Source organism: Lepisma saccharinum, chromosome 18 (genome assembly GCF_977018435.1).
Source record: "Lepisma saccharinum chromosome 18, izLepSacc3.1, whole genome shotgun sequence".
Lineage (NCBI taxonomy): Eukaryota > Metazoa > Arthropoda > Insecta > Zygentoma > Lepismatidae > Lepisma > Lepisma saccharinum.
In genome coordinates this window covers 22,100,184-22,121,540 of record NC_139246.1, presented here as the reverse complement: position 1 = coordinate 22,121,540, position 21,357 = coordinate 22,100,184, and the positions used below count along the sequence as shown (strand labels likewise).

The 21,357-nt window shown below is 38.7% G+C and overlaps 1 protein-coding gene across 1 annotated transcript in view; it reads left to right on the top strand.

The window, feature by feature from the left end:
- Positions 1 to 21,357, top strand: part of LOC146002461 (uncharacterized) — a 103,938-nt gene that overhangs the window by 73,893 nt on the left and 8,688 nt on the right. Inside the window, exons 3-7 of the mRNA XM_083140313.1 lie at positions 164 to 331; positions 7,347 to 7,493; positions 13,614 to 13,769; positions 16,090 to 16,290; positions 19,328 to 19,398. Of these exons, the coding sequence (XP_082996439.1) occupies positions 164 to 331; positions 7,347 to 7,493; positions 13,614 to 13,769; positions 16,090 to 16,290; positions 19,328 to 19,398 (743 nt within the window). The remainder of the gene's footprint in view (positions 1 to 163; positions 332 to 7,346; positions 7,494 to 13,613; positions 13,770 to 16,089; positions 16,291 to 19,327; positions 19,399 to 21,357) is intronic.

The following is a 21,357-nucleotide window of genomic DNA, read 5'->3' as shown; positions in this document are numbered from 1 at the left end:
GAATTTATATATATATTTAAGGAACACATCACCCTAACCAAAAAAAAAAAATACGCTGTCATGAAAATCCTAGCCCTACTAAATACAATAATGTCTAAGTATGGTTACTTAAAATTATTGTTATGCATTATTACCTAATTGTAAAACTTTTTGTGTGTTCTAGAAATATGTATTCCCAAAATACTTCAACTTGGCAGAGAGGATATACAACTATTTTCTCTCTTGCGGACCACCGACTAGCAGACACCTGAACCAAACTGTCTTCAAGCAGCAAGCAGAGAAGTTGCTCACAGTGATGACGGATGAACGGCAAGCTGAACTCTATTTAAAGGTAATGCCATTCATCATCCATCCTGATAAACATGGCCATATACGAGGGCTGGAATTTTAATAGTGGCAACACGGGTAGAATAACAGTGAAACATCATAATTTTATTCCATTTACCGCACGTGAGAGTTAGATAGCCAGAAAGGCAAATTGACACTCCCTCTGCAGTGCATGTAGCTGCACAGTAATAATGTGGGCTGTCACTGCCGCTGGCCTAATCATGATGTTTCTAAGCAGGGCTTTGGATTAAAAATGCAAAGTGCTAGGGGTCATTGCAAGGACTTCTGGAGGCTTGTGAGAAGCTTCCATTACCACACAGAACAGTAACAGGATGGGTAAAACCAGGGGAGATTTGCCACTAGGCTATCCTAGGCTACAGTCTAGGGGCCGCACAATAAGAAGCTGATGGACCAGAAGTGACATAAAACATAGTTTAAAAATTCCTAATATTAGGATATAGCAAACTAAAGCATGTTCTTTGACTTGCTTATTTCATGAGGGGGGGGGGGGGTAGAAGGAAGGAGTTGTAGCCTTTTAATAACATCCTACTTCATAACGCTATTTTCAGTACTGTATTTTATAACACTATTTTTAGTACTGTATTTTAACCGGAATGCAAGTCTGTATGGCAGATTGTGATCCGCTGCACTGCTTCTTCTCCCTTCTCAGAATTCCTTGCACTAATTAAACACTGTCATACGTTGAAAAGCCTCGTCCTCATACACCACATTTGTTTTAAACCCATGAACAATCTCTGCTGGCTGCACACCTTCAGCACACAGGAACTGAATCGGACACCGTTGTGCATATCTGGAGGAATCCATTCCTGCACTCATTCTTGTTTGTGGGTCGAATGTCCGCCTGTGAATAAAACAGATTACTACAACGTGCATGTAACATGCGGAATGAACAAGTGTATCAATACACACAATCGTTTTTTCTTTATTTCTACACACACTGAAACCACAGGCCCAGTCCACTTATTTATCAAACAACCCTTATACAAGGGACATTCCGAAAGTCAGTTTTGTCATTTTTTTTCACAGGGAAGCTGTATTACAAAGTGAGAAAACACATTGCCATAGCAAAAGACAATCTTTTCTGAATTAACGACTGGAGAAGAGAGAGCAGAGGAGCGAAGGCGCATCCGCAGAGTGCCGATGAATAGAGATAAGTGGCAGACTGATGTGGCAGAGCTCATTCAAGTGCAAACCAGTATGGCAGAAACGTGGTCACATGGAAGTGTGTGCTGTCGTGCACTATGAATGGGCTTATTGTCATTCTTGCAGTCTTGCTCAGAGGTGAACATTTCATGCGGTACAAGCGCGAGGGCAATGACTTCCTGTTCAGGTTTTGTTCTTGGACGACAATGCAAGACCCCACACAGCAAGGGTCACTGCAGAACACATTCATCATCTGGGATGGAAGAGATTGAATCACCCAGCCTACATCCCCGATCCTGCCCCACCAGACTTCCACCTTTTCCCTGCATTGAAGTCAGCACTATCGGGACGTCACTTCGGAAGCAACAAGGAGGTGTAACAGGCTGTGAAGATCTTCTTAAATCACTGGGCACCAAATTTTACTAAGAGGGTTTCTTGAAATTGATTTCACCGTAAGACAAATGTATCAATGTCTGTGGTGACTATGTGGAAAAATGATATTGTATTCTTCTGTTTGTAATAAAGCTTCCCTGTGAAAAAGAAATGACGGAACTTACTTTCGGAACGTCCCTCGTATTTGCTAACTTTCCATAGTAATAGGATACAAATTACTGTGAATGATGGATTTTTACTTTGAAGTACTACATTTTAGGACAATGTATCCTACCCAGTGGTGGCAAATGGGGGAGGCAGTTACCCCCCACTTTTCTCCACTTTTGCCCCCGCACTATGCTAAACCTTATCTACAAAGGAAAATATACTGTCTTTGCCCCCCCCCCCCCAGTTTTGGCACTCCTGCCGCCCCCGGTTTGAAACCCAATCGCTGCCACTGGTCCTACCTACCCACTCTTTGTCATTTTGGGAAAGATAGATGGTGGATGTTACATCTACTAAGTAAATTAACATGTAGCATTCAATTGCCACTGCCAACTGTCCCTGTCCTTGTTAAGCGAATGTTGTCCATCCTTCCCAGTTTTCATCAGGTCCATCTTAGTGAGATTTCAAATTACAGTGAAAGGTGAACACACACAATTCGCTTGGAAAAGAACCTACACAAGCTAAATTTACAATGATCATAATAGGGTATCTAATCCTAGTCTAATATTCCAACTTTATAGAGAAAAAAGAAAAAAAAAGGTAAAGTTCTCCCCTGTGCTTAGCACCACGCCATGAATTATAGAATTAATAAAAATAAAGAACAAATCATATTAAAAATGTCTCCTAACAAATAAAATATAAACAACCAAAAATTAATTATTACTACAATTAAGCCAACGACTCTCCATTTATGCCCTGAAATAATTCAAACCTTTCGAACCGAAGTGACACAACAAGCTGCACATGTCGCTCAGACTGGTCCATTTTCTCAATGCCATGCATCCTGCCCGTTTGGTCAGTTGTTTGCACATGCATGGTGAATATCTTGCTTTAGACTGAAGGGGCCGATGTCGCTTGTCACTTTGATGTGAAATCTCTATACTGATTGTTTCTTGTCGCTTCGAGATTGTCACCTGTCGCTTGCCATTTCGCTATGGAAGCTCCTTTATTATTGCCATTCCATCATTGTCTGGCAAGAGACCTGCTAACATTCTATTCTCTTCCACAAGTGCTAGTTATGGCCTGACAACCAAATACTTCTTGATTTAATTATTCTAGCAATATCAGGAGGGGAGGGGATATAGATTATACACTTCAGTATTATATAACCTTCTCCACACACCTGTCATTTTCCCCCTTAGGTCCAAATGTCTTTCATATTTTATTTTCAAAAACTTTTAAGTGTAAGAGACCATGTTTCATATATGTACACAACACTACAGGCATAATTACTGTTTTCTATAAAATTTGAACTTTAGATTATTTGATACGAGATGAGCTGATAAAAGTTTGTGGATAGGAAAGTGCTATGTACGAGTATTGGGCTCAGCTGATACCACTTTGAATCATCACTATTACTGATTCCCTCATGTACTGATGCTTAAAAATGTTAGCAATTAAAAATTGTTCAAAATATTGATTAATATTAGTGGATAAGCATTCCACTCCGATTATCATGATATTGTTTCTAATTATAATTTAAATTAATATAATCAATTTTATGTAATAAATTGTACCTCTCTTTTCTGCGAACCACCAAACAACATGGAAACCCCCCATCCCCCCCCCTCCCATCTTTACCTATCTTTACTAAATACATATGTGAAATTTAATTAAGGAGATTTAAGGCAGAATAAAACTTTACTAAAAATTAAAATAGATAAAATTTATTACATAAAATGGATTATATTAAATTATAATTAGAAACAATAGCATGAAAATTTACAGCATCAATTTACTAGATTTGCTTCAAAATACTCCAAAATTCCACCAGACTATAAAAATACCTCTTATGTAATCACAAAATACAGTTTTTTTCTTGTAATATTTGTAAAAAATTGAAGGAAACTTCGAATTTTGCATAACTACCACGATTATCAGGTCCTGCACTGTGGCCGTGCGGTCTAAGACATCATGCTCCGGCTACGGGATGCATGCAGGTTCGAGTCTCGCGGGGGAAGTGTAGCAACGGGGCCACCCACCATCGTGAGGAAATTTGGGGGCTACGAATGAGTAGCGTAACCTGGTCATGGAAAACTACAATGACTGGAGGTTCGTCGTTCTGACCACACGTAACACCATAACTGGTAAGATGATCTCCCACCTCTGCAGGTGGGAGTTACTCCGGCAGTTGGTAGGTAGGTCCTGGCCCTCATGCGCTGGTGCATCATGCTGTGTGGTTGTTATGCACACAGCTGGATATTAGAAAGTATATATGTATGAATTTATTTATTTGTAAATGCTCTGGCCTAGGTTGCTTTTTGCCAGGTAGTCGGAGAAGCCAACGGTTGGGTTCTCTCAACGGCTTCCCTGTTTGAAAGGTAACAATAGGATCTTTCCAAGGTGTTTGGGGGCAGGTCGTTTGTCGAAGGTATAAATACCAGGTTCCGACTTGTTACGCGCTCATATCCTCATATCTCAGAATCCCAGGCTCTCAGATACGCAGGCAGTTGCCAGCTCGCAGATACTTTGATACAAGGCCCGATGGAGTGAGGCCATTTTTATGGATGCATAGAAATACACACAGAGTGTACGCTGTAGGTTTAGGGACCTCTGCGTGATAAACTGTGGGGGTGAGTTAGCACTATACTAAATAGTGCGCTCGTAGCTCAAATAAGATGTACTGCACTGATGAGAGGACGGCGTAGGGACTCTTGCATGATAAACGGCGAGAGCGGGTTAGCACTATGGTAAATAGTGCGCTCGTAGAGTGAAGTCCTGAGAAGTGCAATTCTCTGTGTTTTGGGGCAAAAGGCAACCGGGAGCAGTTGATATTGGATTTGTAATGAAAAGATGTATACAGGGTGAACAGAAACTATAGGGACAAACTTCAGGAGGTGATTCCTGAGAGGTAAAGGAACAATAAAGTCCATATCAACATATGTCCGGAAATGCATATTTGCCAAGTTAGATGGCACTGAAGAACGACATAATCTTCTCATAACAACACTCACAGTGTGTTCTTTTGAGTTGAAGATTGTGTGATTGGAGCTACGTTGAAGCACCATGGTTCGTTATTCATACCAGGAACAAGCAGAGATGGTCTTCGTATACGGTCAAGCAGATGGATACAGTTGAGAGGCCGCACGGATTTATCAAGCTACGTACCCGGACAGACAGCACCACCCAAACCAAAAAACCTTTGCAGCCATTTATGGGCATTTATGTGAGCATGGGTCCTTTCATACAGGCGAACATGGAGGGTGGCCGTGGCATGTGCATACACCAGATCTGGAGGAACATGTGCTACATGATATTGAGAACCACCCCAGTACAAGCTCAAGGCAAGTGGCCAGCCAGCATGGTGTAAGCCAAGCGACGGTTTTGTGTATCCTACATTAAAACCGCTACTATCCCTATCACCTGCAACGTGTGCATAGATTATCACCAGCGGAACGGTTTCGTTGATGGTTTTTGCAACAGGCCACCACCATATTGGGATTTCTGTCGTCAGTCCTCTCCACTGATGAAGTGACCTTTGGTAGAGATGGCATCGTCAACCTACACAATCGTCATACTGTGGGCTACAGCCAATCCTTGGGGAATGGTTGAATCGTCTCATCAGCAATGGTTCAGCATCAATGTTTGGACAGGGATTATAGGCGACCACCTACTTGGACCATTTGCTCTTCCACAACGCCTTAACGGACAGACGTATCTGGAATTTGTGTAGAACACTCTGCCTCTTTTGCTTCAGAATATGCCTTTGGAAATACGACAGGAAATGTGGCTGATGTATGAAGGAGCACCAGACCACTTTCGCATTATTGTTCGTCAACACCTCAACATCTTCTTCCCCAGAAGATGGATCGGAAGAGGAGGCCCTGTGGCATGACCTGCTCAATCACCGGACGTAAACCCTTTTGATTTTTACTTGTGGGACATCTGAAAATGTTTTGTATGCTGAGCCAGTTCCTGATGTGCAGATCCTTGAACAGCATGTCTGTGTAGCCTGTGATGCTATTCGGGTACAGGCTAGAACATTCGAATGAGGAGGCAATCCATGATGCGACATGTGGACGCTTGCATTGCATCCCATGGAGGCCACGTTGAACACTTGTTGCAACATGGATGAAAGTCATGCCATGTAATGTGTACCGGTACGTTATTCTTCGTAACAGTCAAGAGTTATATATTTATTACGAGGATAATTAGACTCCATGAATGCATTGCATGGCATTTTTACAGACCCTGCAAACAATCAAAAGCCCGAAAGTATCAACTGGTATTGGTAAATAAAATCCAACCGATACTTTCTGATAACAGTACATCAGTATCAATATTGACTCAGTCCTACTATATGCAATTTATATAATATCTGAATACTTCAAAGGAAGCTGCTGAAATTTGCCCCCGGGAAACTTTCCAAATACCACACTAGGTGCATCCATAATTTTAAAAATCAATCCGTAATACTAGGGACGTTCAATATATAAGTTTCCCTGTGCTATAAAATAATGTATAAAGCAATGCCATTAAAAAGAAGCACATGTTTCACAAGCGCCATCCTTCGTCTAGAAGGAACAACAATCGATTCGTTATCAGACGTGAAGGCGCATGCACTCAAGGGCGAAAAGTAAATGCTTGTTCGGAAAACGAGGGCTCGCGTCATAAGGAGTTCAGAAGCATGGATTCTAAGGGCGTTCTGCTTATGGGCTTTTTGGAATGAGGAAGAACAATTAACGCTGACCGTTATCGTCTGGATAAACTGAAAAATGCAATTCAACATAAGCGACCAGGTCTCCTGTCAGCTGGTGTCATTCTTCTTGACGATAACGCTCGCCCCCACTCAGCAGTGCAAACACAACACAAAATTGAAGAATTGGGGTGGGAACGGTTGGCCCACCCTCCATGAAGCCCCGATTTAGCGCAGAGTGATTTTCATCTTTTTCCGGTGTTAGTCTGAATTGCAAGGTTACCGTTTCGAAACAGATGAAGAAGTGAAGCGTAAAGTGAGAATAGTGCTCAATAGCCAGAGCCCTGATTTTCTTGCAAAGGGTATGGGCAAATTGGTGCAACGGTGGGACAAATGCCTGAATCTCTATGTGGAGAAGTGAGGAAGGATCCTCCTACACATGTATGTATAGTTTTCTAAGGTATCTTAAAAATATTTTTTTTTACAGCATACGGAAACTTATATATTGAACGACCCACGTAGTATTGTGGGTGAAAAATTGTATAATTTTATTGGGTTGTATTGTACACATTAAGCATTTATTGTATAAAAATGATGTAGCATATGCTTTGGTAATTTCCAGATGTATTCTGAAAGCTCGGAAGTCAAGTCTGAAGACTTCCACGATCTGATAATTGCAGCCTACGATATTGCAATGGAACACCACCCAAGGGGTCCACAGAATTGTCCGCTCAGTCTCCAGACAGTCTTAGCTATAGTGAATTCTGCAGTAAGTATACAGATTATCACACATTATTTTACATAAGTGAAACAAGTTAATTTTGAGATCCTTATTTTATACCAGTGTCAACAGTCAAGCAAGCTCTTCTTTTTTTTCTTCTTTTTCTTTTGTGTTTTGATGTTTTCAGTGAACTGGACTTTTTTGTTGCTTCTATTGTTTCAATAAGGCTCTTGGTTTGTCTGAATCCATGATCGAATAATAGGGTTTTGTTGTTGTTGTTGTTGAAATGAGAGAGAATTCAATACAAACATATATATTCTTGAAAACAAATTTTAAATGTAATGCTCATATCTTTCACAACTGTTTGATTATATCATAGATATTGGCTATAATATGCCTTGCATACTAATTTCCATAGCATAGTCCAAAAATTAAATTCTTTAAAGAATTCTTTTGTGGGTTATTCTCAGTACCACTATATACTTTTCATGCAAAATAGTATTTATAAAGATAGATTGTGTGTATATGTAAAGAATTCTGCATTAGCTCTGCATACATGACACTTCATGAACATTTGATATATTTATCAACATAATGTACACTCATGTTCAGATAAGTGGCATATGTTTAAACTGTCTAACCATATAAAATGTGCCACTTTATTTGAACAAGAGTGTACAAACAATGTGTGTTACGTTCAGATATTAACTGTACTCCTCTTCAAAGAGCACATAATGACCTGATTGAGAGTAATGCAGCCGCAGTAGAAATATCTCCTGGTTTTTAAAAGCAAATGAAATTGGCATCATATATGCTATTGAAGCTTGATTTCACAAGTTGAAAGAATAACATTTACCATTTTCAAGTTATTTGACAATCTGAAAGAACACTGTTTATGTATAAAGTGAATAAAAAAATGCAGGCTGAACTACGACTTGAGGCTCGGCTGAAACTTAGGCAGCCGAATGGGCGATTTTTTTCAAAACCTCTTGAATATTCCAAAATATGAAAAATTACATACACTTAGAATTCCTTCTAGAGCATTGACATGGATTTTCTTGTAATTTTCTTTCAATGTTATCTAGATATTATCAATAGTTTAATAGACTTACAATCGCAAAACTATTGATAATAGCTAGACAACAGTGAAAGAAAACTACGCGAAAAATCACGTCAATGTTCTACAAGGAATTCTAAGCGTATGTAATTTTTCATATTTTGGAATATCATAGCTGTTTTTCAAATGGAGAGGAAAATTTGAAAAAAATCGCCCATTCGGCTGCCAAAGGATGCCGAACCTTAATCCAGATCTCTGGCCAGGTACGTACAGTTGAGAGCTGAGAAGACTGCGAGTGCAGGGTGAGGTTCGGGGGTGAACGGGGAGGAAGTTTGGGGAGGGAAGCTTCGACTTGGTGTTCAATTTTTCAGTGTTGCCAGACATACAGAAGTTCCTGTAGGAAAGGGTGAGAATCGGATAATGGAATCGGGACTCTCCGGTTGCTCACATCTTTCCCGAGGGACGAGCGTGTCAGGTGCTCTCGCGAAGAAGCATTAACAAGACGCTAGGAAATACACAAAAAGCACACACCCTTACTTTCTTAGTCACGTTGGAAGAAGATTGCTTTAATTTGTGAAGTTTTACTAATTGTTGCCTCAAACGTTTATTGCTAATTTGAACATTCTTCACTTTATGTAATAAACGATTGCATTGTTTCTTTACTTGTTCTTCAGCACATTTTAATTTCTTTTTCACATTTTCAACTCACTATTATTCTTGGAGATTGGGTATATTGGGTATATTTCCAGTACTCAAAGTCTCTGAATTATTGTGTGCCATGCAAATTCTTTTGCAAGAAGATAACTCTTCAAGTTTTCCACTGCTCGCTTTCAAATCTTGACGTTTATTGTCACGTTCACTTCGATGAATTATGTAATTTGGCTGTTGCACGCTACAATTCACCACACAACCAGGTAAATTTAAACTTGGTTCAGCGTTTTTATTAAGCTGCGTTCTACAGGTATTGCTCAGCAGTTCTGCTTTTAAGTTTCGTTCGTAATCGGCATCCAGAAAATGCGATGAGCACACTGTGGCTGTTTTGATATTAACAGGATCTAATCTCTTACACTTTGAAACCCACATCTTGCACATAATCGGATCCTTTGGGACATGGCCATAGGCAGGAAAAATGTTGGGGAGGGGGTTCACTCTTAATTTTTTCCATGGGTGTCGCATAATCTTTAGTCATAAAAATTATGTTGTTTGACCATTCATATGAAACTTAATTTTTGGAATTTTGAAAACTGTGGAAAGCAGTAATTCTTTGGTTTAAATGGTAAAACATAACCTGGTACCTGCATTGTAACCTCAATTTTTATATCTAACGCTGTTTTTCTTCGGTTATTCTGTTCGAATACTAACTAACTGGACTTTATTTCCGTTATTAACAATAAAACTAACAAACGTTGTGCTATTTTATAACTTGCAATAAACGATGTCTATTCTATAGACCAGTTCGATCCCACTTTCAGACGCTCATATTGTTCCTATGCTTTCCAAACAGCATTATATACAACCAATATGCACTATACAAGTATGTGCTTTATAGGACCGCATATGGGTTAAATGTACATTATGTACTATATCGACTTCTGGGTGAAGGATAGTGAATGTAACACGCTATGAAGCAGGATATTCTAGGTTTGAACTCTTATAAAGGGGCATTTAAACCCTTATCAAACAGGGAATTAAAAGTTGTAACTGGAATTTTGGGATAATCGCAAGGGAATTTTCAGTCTGATCCAGGAACAGCACTGGAAAGAGGACAGCAGAAGTGAAAATGAAGGGGTCGCGTGTGGGCTGTGATTCTGAGAATGAAACCCATTTCGCTCAAATTTCAGAATTCAAAATGTTAGAAAATTTCAACTCTATCATTTCAGAATTGTCTCTGTTGTATTTTGTGCAACTGCGAATATTTTTTTAAAAATATGTTACAAATTTTAGTTTCTGAACTCGCATTAATCCAACATGCCAGAAGTTTCGGTAGGGGGGTGGGGCTTGAACCCTAACCCCCCCTAAATACGGCCATGCTTTGGGAGCAAATAGCTTACACCTACTGTATTTCTTGCGTTGTTCGGGCACAAAGCAACAGCAAAATTGCGCGGCATCTTCCTGAAGTGTTACTTTCGTTACAAAAAAAAATCCCCACTATCACACAAGCTACAGAAAAGGAAACACAAGGCACTTTCTCGTTCCCTCGCACAAATGCAGATCCTATAACAAGCGAAAAGGTCAGTGACAGCGTCACGCCTGTCCCGTGATTGACGTCAGGGTTGGAACCTCCCACGACCCTCTTTTTTCAGCTTCGGGAGGGAAGACTGCGCTACTTTCTCAACTATATTATATACTATTTTGGATCTGTGTGTGTGCGTCTTGCTAACTTCAGTGCTCTTGTTCCATTGTTGCAGTGCAAGTATGTCTTCTTCGCGAAGAATGGGACAGACAATTCACAGTGAAGCTAGGGAGATAATAAGAAACGTGATACAGCAGTGTGATGAAGAGGTCAAAGAAGGAAAATTAAAGTACTTGCTACAGCAATCAAATTTGCGTGTGTCTAATTACACGGGCGTATCTGTGCGGAGTGTATCAAAAATAAGGAAAGAGGCCCATGAAGCGGGTGAGACGTCACTGTCTACACCGGGTAAGAAACGACGACGAGCCGAGCAATACAGATTCCATTGCGACGAATTCGATCGAAGGGTCATCAGAGGCGTAATACAAGAATTTTACCTTGTGAAAAATACAATACCAACGGCACCGAAACTTCGTTCAGCCGTTCGTGAAAAAATTAATTTTCCATGGAAAGTGCATAGTTTACGTCGTCTGCTTCATGGGTTTCAGTTGGAAAAAATGCAGAAGCAACAGAGAAATTCTCATAGAACGTCCAAATATTGTTCATTGGCGTGCCAAATATCTAAGGGCAATTAAAAAATTCAGATCGGAGAATCGTGTGATAGTATATATCGACGAGTCATGGGTCGACAACAATCTCACCTTTGGGAAATGCTGGCAAAGTGACTCAGTGCAAGGAGTGTCAACCAACACCAGTTCCTCCAATAGGTTAATTTTAGTTCATGCTGGTTCAAGGCACGGCTTCATAAATGTAGCAAACTTGATATTTAGGGGAGTAAAAGCAATCGGAGACTATCATGGACAGATGAATTCCGTTAACTTTGAGAAATGGGTGAGGGAAAAACTTCTGCCAGCCCTCCCGAGGGCTAGTGTTTGTGTATTGGATAACGCTTCCTACCACAACATACAGGTGAATAAGCCTCCGACTAAATATTCTGTGAAGCAGGAGATGATAGACTGGTTAAGACTAAACGAAGTGCCATTTTCAGAAAGCATGAAAAATTTGAATTATTCCAATTGATAGAAAAGTACAGGCCGCCAGATAAGATTTTTCGTGTGGACGAACTTTTGAAGACGAATGGCCATTCAGTGCTTCGGTTGCCTCCTTACATGTGCGAATTGAATGCCATTGAACTAGCGTGGGCTAAAGTAAAACGACTTGTGAGGGAGAAAAATATTACAGGAGATTTGACGTTGTCAAGGTTGGAGGAAGTGACAAAGAGTGCGGTGGAATCTGTGACGCCAGCTGACTGGGAAGGATATGACAGGCATGTCATCACTGTCGAACAGGACTACTGGCAGAAAGATGGTCTGATGGAGAACACTGTGGATGGGATCGTTATTTCACTAGGTGGTATTGACAGTGATGAAGACGACAACATCAGTGACAGCGATTCATCTTCGGCATCGGAATTGGCACAAACCTTATCAGATAGTGACGATGACTGATGAAAGGTGAGTGGAAAGCATGTTATTGTACAAATACTTTAATCATCAAAATAAAATTCCTCCATTATTAGTATTGCTTTCACTTGTTGCTATGTAATATCTTCCATTCATTTGCAATGCGTTTTCGTACCATGCCTTTTTCATTTATGCCGCTGCCACCCTGAAAGGATGACGAGCTGGCTGCACACGGCGACAACAGTTTCGCATTCCTCAGCCTTGCAGTCTTCTCAGCTCCCAACTGTATCTACAAATATGTTTCGGGGAGGGAGAGGGTTTCCGAACCAAGTGTCTAAAAATATTATTATTATTTATTATTATTAATGTTTAAACTAAAAGAATTAATTTAAATTAATTAAAATAGTATTAATTAAACTATTGAAATTAATTAATATTATATTTTTATTAAATGAATGGGTAAATGGAAGGTATAAGAATAGTGATATAACAGCATATATTCTTTATCTAGCTTACATGTAGTTGAGATCGCCAAAATTTGTAAAAAACAACAACTGCCCTGGCAAGGAAATTAATGTCAAATAGATAAAGAATTGAATATTTATTGACTATAGAAAAAGGATGTTAGGATCCAGTTGACGAAAAGTAAAGTTCCTGGTGATATTTTATGAATGTTACATTATGAGTAGTAATATATTATTTATATTATTATTTATAAATCTCGCATAAATCTCTTTTTTCTACTGTCATTCAAAGTCGTATGATCACAATATAATCCTTGTCTTTCTTCCAATACGTTTGGCAGAAATAAATAACCCTCGATTATTATTATTATTATTATTATTATTATTATTATTATTATATATTCATTATTTAATTTGAGTTATTTTATTATTTCATCATTTTGATTATTTAATTCTTGTACTTAGTAAATTTTTCGGGGAGGGGGCTGGACCCCCTGGGTCCTCCCCTCCCTAGATACATCCTTGTCTCTGGCATATTGTGCTCTACAAACAGCTAGCTACTGAGATTCATCTAAGTCATTTGCTCCTGCAGTTTTCTTGTGCGTTTCTCTCAGTTAGCTTGTGTGGAAAATGTATTGTAAAATAATTTAGTCTGATGAAAGGTTCATAAGGGAAACTGAAACGTTACTAGCGAAATACTTCTATGTTGATTAGTATTGAGAGTAAAAGTGTTTATAGCCATCATAGAAACTTTTCCCATATTAAACCCATTTTTTTTAAAGAATGTATTAAACTATTTGAAGTGTCTGTGTAGTTCTAGACTGCAAGAGTGTACATCTTCAATAACTTCTGTCATGAGACTGCTTTTATAATCAAACTTTTGACTTTCAGTTTCATCGCAAACCCCAAGTGAGTGTGACATACTTAACCCACTGGATAATGGAACACTGTCCAAGAATACTGATTGGTCTGCACCGTTACGTCATGCACCAATTAGCAACTTCTTATCGGAATGTAGGGAAGGAGTTCACAGAACAAAATGGAGGGGTGAGATTTTATTTTCCCTGTGAAATATTTGACTTCTTAGCCATGTTTGAAATTAGCAGCAGCAAGTTGGCAAAATGTTACTGTAAGTTTGTTTGCCAAGTTGACTATCAGATTGCTACTTTTAGCTTCTCAGCAATTCTGTTCCTTGTAAACACAATGGAAAATTTTCATTGTGTTTGATTCTTTTTAATGTCATGGTGCCGTGCTATACAGGGTGTGACAAAACTTTACCAACAAACTTTCACAGGTTGTTCAGGGATGTTGGCAGAGTGTTTTGACATAAAGAATCCATGGTCCTTGGGTACCTTATTACAGAGTAATGTGATGTTGATGTGTTATACTTATATCCTTGGGACCATGATAGATGGGTTCTGAAGTTCTGATAGATTACAAAGAAAAATTAAGCAACTACTCAGCACCTTCTGTAATATCATGAAAGCAAAAACAATACAAAAAAAATACATGGGTAAAGAACAGTTGCGGTCCCTCCATGGAACAGAGGAAACCGGCTCTTCCATCCTACTTATCGCCCTTTTGAGCTATTTAAATTATTTATATTAACATAATAAGAACATTTCTTTCTCCTGAAATCAATGTTTCCAAAAACATCCTCATCCTTCTCACCCTCTACTGCCTGACGCAGAGAATTTCTGACCACGTGCGAAGGTAAACTATCCTCACGATCCCACCATGGAAGCTGAACTCCCTAACTGTTCCCTCAGAGACATATAGTGGATTCCCCTTTCTTCGAGTTTTTGCTATGTGCTGAAGTTTAATTGTGTCACGGTGATACTTTTGAGTGTAGTAAGTCTATAATTCCCTAACCTCTCTACGAACTTGCATTTGACATTCATAACGAACTGAAAAAATATTCTACAGTCTAAGCGTCTACTAAATGCCTTAAGGTACCTTGCCTAAATGCTGCGAAATTGCTTCCGAGGGAACAACTCCCATCCACCTGTTCCACCAACCCCAAGACCAATGTTTCCAGGCACTCAGCGGCATGACAAGAAAGGGAATGTTACGAGTGTTGTATGATCAACCGTCTGAAGACCTGAAGACTAAAGCCTTTAGTTCATTGAACTTTGCAGAATATCCAACAAACCAACACCTATCCTAAATGAATTAAAAACTAAGACTAAATCATACAGAAGGCATTTTCAAATGCATTACTACAACTCTGTAAAATGATTAACTGGATATTCTTCCAGTAGCAAATTATATTGTTGTCCTTATTTCATCCTGAGAAGGGAGTCTGGAACCGTTCGAGTTTTGTCACATTAACAACTTCTACTAATCTAGCGGACATCATGAAAAAAACTCAGCCATCTGTGTGTCATTATTGCATTGAGGACGTTCGAATTGCAATACTCAACTCTATGAAAAAACGTTAACATAATCTACGAATAGAGAAATGAAACAGATTCCAACAGAACATTATTTTTTTCCTCTGATCACTCATAAATTGCTATTATTAAATTTTTCTTTGTTGCGCATCAACAATTTTATTTTTAATGTTTTCTTTATATTATATCATATTTGCTTTAGAATTATTAGTCATATAATTTTAACGTGCTTTGTGTTTGTCACTTCTGACAATTTGTAATATATGTATCGTATATTTATTTGGTTCATTTTAATAAGAGTTTGATTTTACTTCATCTACTGTATTATATTAAGACCCTGATGGGTGGAGGGGGGCAAGTGCAGGTGACCTGTTCCCCTACCTGATTTAGCACCACACGCCACTGATAAAGAAACAAACCTAGGACAAAACTCGTACTAGTTTGTTAAATAACTGTACTGTACATACAGTATAGTACACTGTGTACTCTTCAATATGTACTGTTTCTTTAAAGCAGCTGTTCAAAATGTTGACTTCCATGATTACGACAAACTGTACTGCTACACAGCATGCCGTAGCATCCCAGGAGATTAACACACATTTTCAGCTGCTGCATTAATCATAGCAACCAGGTCAAGTGTGTCCACTGGAGTCTCATGCACTGAGCACTTCACATGACCCTAGAAGAAGACATATGCAAAGTGAGTTTATCTCAAGAAACTAAACAAATTCCATACAAACATGCACAAAGGTAGTAGAGTTTGAACAAACAAAAAAAAAATGCAATTACTCTGTAATAAGGGACCATGGTTTGTTATATCAAAACATCCATCCAACAACCTGTGAAAGTTTGTCTGCAGAGTTCAGTTCCACCCTGTATATGAATATTCAGAGTTCTCATGTAAGCATTATATAGTGTCATTGCTTTCTCATTTCTTTTAATATATATAGATTTCATGCGTATGTCTTTTACAGACACTGGACCTATCAACGCCTGTTCTAGATCGTGAATTGAATTTTCCTGAAAAAGATGTGGAAGTTATATTACCGGTCTCCCAAGTGTGGCTACTAGCATGCAGTCTACCAAAACTCTTCATTCAACCAACGATGCTACATTCTCCGTCAACTGGAAAAGGACTGTCATCACTAGACTCGCAAGGTTTTATAGCTAGAATGGCAAGTATTAGGCAATGAAAAAATTATGACAAGTTTATTGCTTTTTTTGGTCTTATTTTATTCTTGTTCACCAAATTGTGGGCTGTTTGATGGTCAAAAACTTAGATCCAGAGCGAAATATTATAATTTTTCTGCTAAAGTTCTTTTCCATTCAAATATTTTACTGCACCCACTCCCCTCAATGTTATTTCCCAGCCCACTTCATATTTTCCTTCTCTTCTGTCTTGCTCATCTCTCATGCCTGTGTATTGACCAAATTAGGCTGGCAGTGCTTACATCTGCAACATATATTCACTTTTCAGATCTGTTAGCACCCCTCCACCTCCCTTTAGCCCACCAGTACATTCCTTGTTTTTAGTTTAGTTCTTCGTCTGAGGAAGACCCTGATACAGGGTCGAAACGTTACGTGTTAAGTGTTTTTACCTTAATAAACTGCCTTGGTCAGCGACTTATTGGTTTCTTGTTTTCTTGAATCTGCATGCTTTGATAGCAAAATTTTTTTGATTAAATTCTGTTTAGCGAATGCTGATTTTTCTATCAATTCTATTGTACCATGAAGGCGCATGGCGAGTGTAGGATTAAGACCTTGTGCATTCTTCATCTCAGCCATAGTGGGGGTGATGTGATCAGAACCACATTCTGGTCATCTTAACTCCCCACCCCCTTCCTTCCCAGTCACCAATTGATTAGAAGCTGGGTTTGTCCCAAACCCTGTGATTATACCCAGCATAAATGTAACTTGGCAGGTGTAAGGGAGACACTTTGCCTCTCCCCCCCTGTAAAATTTGCAGTTTTACAAATTTTTGTAATCCTCCTGCAACCTGATAAACAAAGAAATAGAGTACTTTTATGATTTTTCATGGGTAACAGTTATTTTGTAAAATAGTCCTGGATGATATTTTTACGGGATGGAAATTTTTTTATTTGCCTCTCCCCAAAGTTAGGTCCTAAGGTATGCCTATGTCACCCAGAAAATCAAATTGAACCAGGGTCTCTTGCATAACAGTGCTACTGAATGGACCAATGGGACTCATATATATATTGTGTGTTTGTGTGTGCATGCACACGTGCAAGCATGCATGTTAACTTTCAGGACAAATAAGAGCCTAAAAGTTTCTAATGTGAACATGGAGCCAGGCAGTAAAATATTGAAATCATAATTTGTTGTTGTTTACTCTGCCTTCCATTTCTGTACATAGATTTGCAGGATTTCAATTGATATTCTTGTCTTACTTCTGTTGCATTGTTCTACAAGTATTTGTTCAAATAATGATTATAAGTGTTCTTTTCAAAGAGCTCCGTGGATTTTGTTATGGTGAGTAATTGTTTTATGGGGTTTTCTCTATATACTAGTAGCCCTGAAATATGCAAAATTAATTAATACTTGTAAATGGACAATTGAAGTGGATTATGTCTTAAAGGAAGAACTGTGTATTTGTACAGCTACAAACCTGGTTCTATATTTCTTCATATTCATAACAATAACAAAATGGTAGAATTTGGCAGTTTTATATGGGTTGGTATTATTCATTTACTGTGTCAATAGAAACTTGCTCAGAGAAATTTGAAATATTTGTTCACAGAAAATAGAGGGGTGGCAGTTAACACTTCTTTCTTTGCTAACACCTTAAGGCTTGGCTGGACTTTTGGCCAACGCCAGCGTAGCAAACATTTTCATTCCCTTTGAAAAACCAGTATGAATCTGGAAAATGACATCTGATTAGAATTGATTCGAGAACATTCACGTGAATTTTCGTGCAGTGTCCTTTCGCTGTTGTGTAGATATTCACAACAGTTTAATAGGCTTACATAGCCATAGGCAGAAAACTTTTGTGCATATCTAGATAACAGTGAAAGGAAACCACACGAAGCTTCACGTGAATGCTCTTGAAGGAATTATAAGCAGATGCAATTTTTCAGATTTTGAATTACCGTACTGGTTTTTTGAAAGAAATGAAAACTTCAGAAAAGGCTTCACTGGCATCATCCATAAGTCAGGAAATACCACTATCCATAGTATAAGGGTCAGTCAGTGGAAAACATCCACCTCTTATATCTCAACGTCAAGATGCCATGGTTCAAAGAAACTCCTGCCACTGGAAGGGGGTTCCGTTGTCGCCTGGTAGATGGCAGTCACATTGCAGGCTTGTGTGAAGGCAGTGTGAAGTGCAGACTTGCAGGGACTTGCCGTCCAGCATATCATAGAGGCCATTAAGGAAGATCAGCTAGCAGTGGTGCGTTTCCTGGTGGCAGAAGGTGCTAGTACAGGAGACATTCACCGTCAAATGATGAACATTGTTTATCTCTGTCGCAGCTGAAGGAGTGGAGTCAGAGGTTTCGCGAAGGAAGAACGTCACTGCAGGACGATCCACGGCCTGTACCATCTGTCACTGTTCGCAAATGATGGCCTCATCCAACCTGTGAAAGACCTCATTCAACAGGATCGACGGTGTACAGTGGAGCATGTTGTCCACACCACAGGGGCAAGTCATGGCATTAACATCATAAAACACTGCCTCCAGTATCGGAAGGTGTGCACACATTAGGTTCCTCACAATCTGACTGCAGAACAAAAGCTGTTTCGCATAGGGAATGGCACTAGAGATGCTATTCCAATACAACCAGGAAGGCTGCCACATTATAGCCCGGACATGTCCCCTGTGCAATTATGCTATCTTTGGTGAGCTGCTGGGTCACCGGTTCAACTCTGATGCTGATGTGAAGGATGCAGTGAGTGAGTGATTGGTTGTTGCCACAATTACCCACCTTCTACAGGGCTCCAATTGACCTACTGCCAGGACAGTGGGGCAAATGCCTTAATGCCTATGGGATTACTTTTAAGGTAAGCACATAGTTTCATAGTTATACAGGGTAGCCTGTTTTTCACAGACTGACCCTTATATATGTAAGGGATGAAAGTGAGATATGCTGCATCCTCAATAAATACTTTACTTATAGTAAACAATCTGAAATTTATTTTGAAAGAATCTTATCCCTTTTGTTGAATATTTCTATTATATATATTATTCTCTTCCAGTTAGGAACTGTTTGCCCCTCCCACTGGGCACTACTCTACAGCAGTAATCAGCATGGTTTGGGTGCCAACAGGTACTTATTCATTGCCTATATTGTACTTCACTTTCTTATTTTTAGAAATAGATTAAATAACCACTACAAAAGGTGGTTATGTAAACCTTTACATACAACATAACCACTTTATGCCACCTTGGGAGGTACAGCAAGGTAGAAAAATCAGCTTTCCTAGAAAAAAACAATGACAAAAATTATACATTCCCTAGAAGTGTAGTGTGACTAGTCATGTAAGGTTGTGTGTAGGTTTTTCTTTGTGTAATTCCTGCTGGAAATTTCTACCGTTTTCAGTAGACAGAATCGACTGCAATCTACTGAACTCTACTGTCTCTCAGAAATCTACTGAAACTCAAATGGTTTCCTGCTGTGCATGTACAGTAGAAGAAATAAAAGGGAAATATTCTCTTCAGTATTAATCAATTTATTTTTATATCTATTTGAAAATCTGAACACAGTAGGTGTTTCAAAACACCTACAGATCTACTGAAAACAGTACAGTAGAGAAACTAAAAGTGAAAATAACTTGTTCAGTATTATCAATAACATGTATGTAGTGTTTTTAGCTAAAAATGGTGGCTGTAAGTATTACATTTCATTCATCTTTATTAAGAACTTTTATTTATATCTGTTTGAAAATCTGAACACAGTAGATGTTTCAAAACACCTATAGATCTACTGAAAACAGGAGACAAAATTTTCAGTGGGGAAGTGTGAGAAAGTTCTAGGAAACAAGGACAAATCATCGCAGGAAAAACAAAAGCCACTTAAAATAACTGTATCATATTATTTTGCATCTATGTGAACATTTAACACTGTAGTGTTCACGCAGAAAAAGTTCCCATCATTGATCCCGCAGACTAATATTGTGATCCATACAATATTATTGTTTATACTCATTATTTGTCAAAATTTGTCTGGTTTTATATCGAGTGTGTCTTTTTTGGAATATAACAAAAATCACAACGTATTTTACTCAACACATTATAAACAGTAAGGAGAAAATTCTAAATCTAGTGCATTACATTTGGATGTGATGAAACCAAACAAAAATACAATTCTTAGAATCTTACTTTTGTTATTTTCTTTCCCAAACATTGTAAAATATGATTTTGATGGTCTGAACACACCCACTTCATATATTTATAACAGATTTTAGAAACACGTACTTACATATATAGAAATACTACATATCCTAAAAAAGTCCCGTCAATGGTCGCGTGGATCACTATTATGCTCCACTGAAATATGAGCTCTAATAACAAGTCAACAATGGATAAATTTCGTATAATGGCTGAACAAGCACAGTCCGTGGACTATTTCAGGAAGGTAGACTTGGAGCCAAAGTGAAAAGTTTTGACAAACTGCAGTAGCATGTGAAAATATAATAGTGGATCACTAGTCTTCTTGTATTAATTTAAAGACATAGGCACATGCATACCATCAGATTAGTTTGGGGGGGGGGTTAGTTATTGAAACTTCACTTGGGGAAAGAAAAACTACATCCCAAATTCCTGCTTTTCAAACTCTGTAGCAATATGTACAAAGCAAGTGTGTATCTAGAATTGGTCCAAACTACCCTGAAAAATCTCATTCCTGTGTATATTTAATGAAAATTTGGGAGTAATTATACACATGTAATACTTGTGATGCAGAAATTGAACTCATATTTACCTACCAAATAAATTTGAATGTAAACAAAATTCAAGGTGCTTTTTAAACTAAAATTTCATCCATACGCGTTCATTAGAAGTAGAATTGACTGTACTAATATTCCATTTTGCCCACCTCCATGGTGCAGTTAATGGCATGGCATGCTACAATCCCAGGGGACCTGGGTTCAAATCCCAGCCTGGACATTGATGTTGTTTGTGCTTATCACTTCATCAGTTTCATCATCATATCAACACTCATCCTTATCTTCATGATTAGCCAAAAGTCAAGGATGTATTTGAGGGGTCCAGGTGTGTCAACCCCCCA